Genomic DNA, 2217 nt, shown 5'->3' with positions numbered 1-2217 from the left:
ATAACCTATAACAGAAATGAAAAAGAATATGCTACTGTAGATGATCTAGACATCAAAAACAAAAAATTTAAAGCCAGTCTATTTGAAAATTTATATGAAATGGGAATATTCCTAGAAAAATATATTTTATCAAAACTAACTTTAAAAGAACCATAAAATTTGAATAGTACTTTAATCTTGAAAGAATTGAATCCACGCTTATGAACTTTCCCACAAATAAAATGCCAACTCTAGAAGCCTTCGCTAATGAAACTGATCAAATGTTTAAGAAATACTAGTTTTGCACAAACTTCATTTCCCAAGTCATTTGTGCAGGCCCTACACATTGGTACCAAAACCTGACAAAGATATCTCAGTCATGAACATAAACACAAAAGAAGCCTTCACTTAATTATTTATCATAGACAAACACTGGAAGTAATCCAAATGTCCATCATTAAATAACTTATGGAATATTTATTAAAAGTGAATACATATACACAACAGCGAAAATGAACAAATCACTGCAACATCAACAAATGTCTGAATCTCACAAACAACGTTGAATGAAAGAAGCCATATTAAAAAAGAACACACACCATATGATGCAATATATAAAGTCAAAAAAGGAAACATTGGCCTAGAGTGTTAGAAGTCAAGATAGCAGCTACCTCTGGGGAGAAGGGAGTCAGTAATTGGGAGGGATGCTAACAATACTTTTTAATCTCAGTGACAATTCGATGATGTTCACTTACTGATAATTTGTTGATTTGTACATTCATATTTTGTGCATTTATGTCATCTTTGTGTGTTTATGCATAAAAATAGTCTAGGTAAAAACTAACCGGCAACCCGCCCCCCCCAAAAAAGCAAGTCGTAGGATATAATTTATCATATAATCCCATTAGTGTAAAAAAAACTGGTTGTGGGCATTTAGGTAAAGTTATACATAAAAACACTCAAACTGTTGGCAGCGGTCCACCCTGAGAAGCAGAGGAATTGGAATGGGGTGGATCAAAGGAGAACTTCCACCCTCTGCTCTCTATATCTTGTGATTGTTTGAATTTTTGTATCGTGTTTTGATGTGTTGTTTTCTAGACAATAATAAGTTAAGAAGACTGAGAAATGTTGGAAGGTTTGGTTGGAGGTGAGGAAGAAGAGGACAGGAAGAAAGGGACGTATTCCTGCCAGGAACACTATGGCTTTGCTTCCGAACTCTGTAAAAATAAAATAGGTGTTTGGAACACGAGAGTGGCAGAGAGCGTCTCACTTACCAGCAGCCTCAGGAAGGTGTCCCTGGGAGAAGAGCCAGCCCTCAAGGTACCACGGTAGAAGGCAGGGCCCAGATATCTACCTGGGACAGGCCTCCAGGTGGCAGAGCGGAGCCTGGAAGAAGGGCCAAGCCATGAGGGAGGGGAAAACCCCTCCCAACTCCAGTCCCAGTGTGGAGACCCGGTTTCCCTAGCCGGGACTAGGACTCTGTTTCAGGGAGATGTATTATATTAGACTGGAAGTATTAACATTAACATTGAAATCAGGAGACTTGTTCTAGGCAGGGCTCTAGTCCTGACTCCAAAGCACCTGATAACTTTGAGTAAATCATTGCAGTTCTCTGAATCTTGGGCTGTTCATCTGCAAAGCGAAGGGTTTGAAATCTTGGAGTTCCCTGACGCTCAAAGTGTCCACCGGGGCAGGGGTGAGCATACCTCTCAAAGAAGCTCGCTTTCATCTCCAGAGAATAGACAGTGAAGTTTTCCAGGGGAGTGTTATTGATGGTGACAGACCCAGTTAACCCTGCAGACGGGAGGCAGGAAAGAGAATCTGAACAAGGACGGGATGTTCTCCAGCGTCTGGGGCAAAGTGCAGACATGTGTGTGCCTGCAACAGGGGCTCAGCCAGGACAGCACACGTTTTTCTGAGCTGTCATGGCTGAAGGTTTCTTGCTGTGTTTCCATACTACCAAGAAAGTTCCCCTCTTAGCATTGGAACTTCCCTGAAATTCCCAAAAGGAGTCTGGGCCCTGCTCCGGGAAAAGCCAGCACCCAACACAGCTGTTCTGGTTTCCCGCCCTGGAGAACCAGAGAAGGCAGGACAAGGCACAGGGAAGGCGTTTGCATCTTTGGTCCTAGAACCCGGGTACTCCCACTGCCGAGGGGCCCGTTTTTCCTCCCAACCCCAACACAGCCCCAGTCTTAGGTTCCAAGTCACTGAAGAGGAGTTACAGCCCACCTCTCAGGC

The 2217-nt window shown here is 42.8% G+C and overlaps 1 protein-coding gene across 1 annotated transcript in view; it reads right to left on the bottom strand.

The window, feature by feature from the left end:
* GLB1L3 (galactosidase, beta 1-like 3) overlaps nt 1–2217 on the bottom strand; it is a 52404-nt gene that overhangs the window by 7149 nt on the left and 43038 nt on the right. The window contains exons 16-17 of the mRNA XM_012644277.1: nt 1686–1773; nt 1254–1365 (exon numbers count right to left, since the gene is read on the bottom strand). Coding sequence (XP_012499731.1) covers nt 1254–1365; nt 1686–1773 — 200 coding nt within the window. The remainder of the gene's footprint in view (nt 1–1253; nt 1366–1685; nt 1774–2217) is intronic.

The sequence above is a fragment of the Propithecus coquereli genome, unplaced genomic scaffold (assembly GCF_000956105.1).
Source record: "Propithecus coquereli isolate 6110/MARCELLA unplaced genomic scaffold, Pcoq_1.0 Scaffold209, whole genome shotgun sequence".
NCBI lineage: Eukaryota > Metazoa > Chordata > Mammalia > Primates > Indriidae > Propithecus > Propithecus coquereli.
The sequence above is the reverse complement of the archived record's forward strand: the minus strand, read 5'-3'. Positions and strand labels throughout refer to the sequence as shown.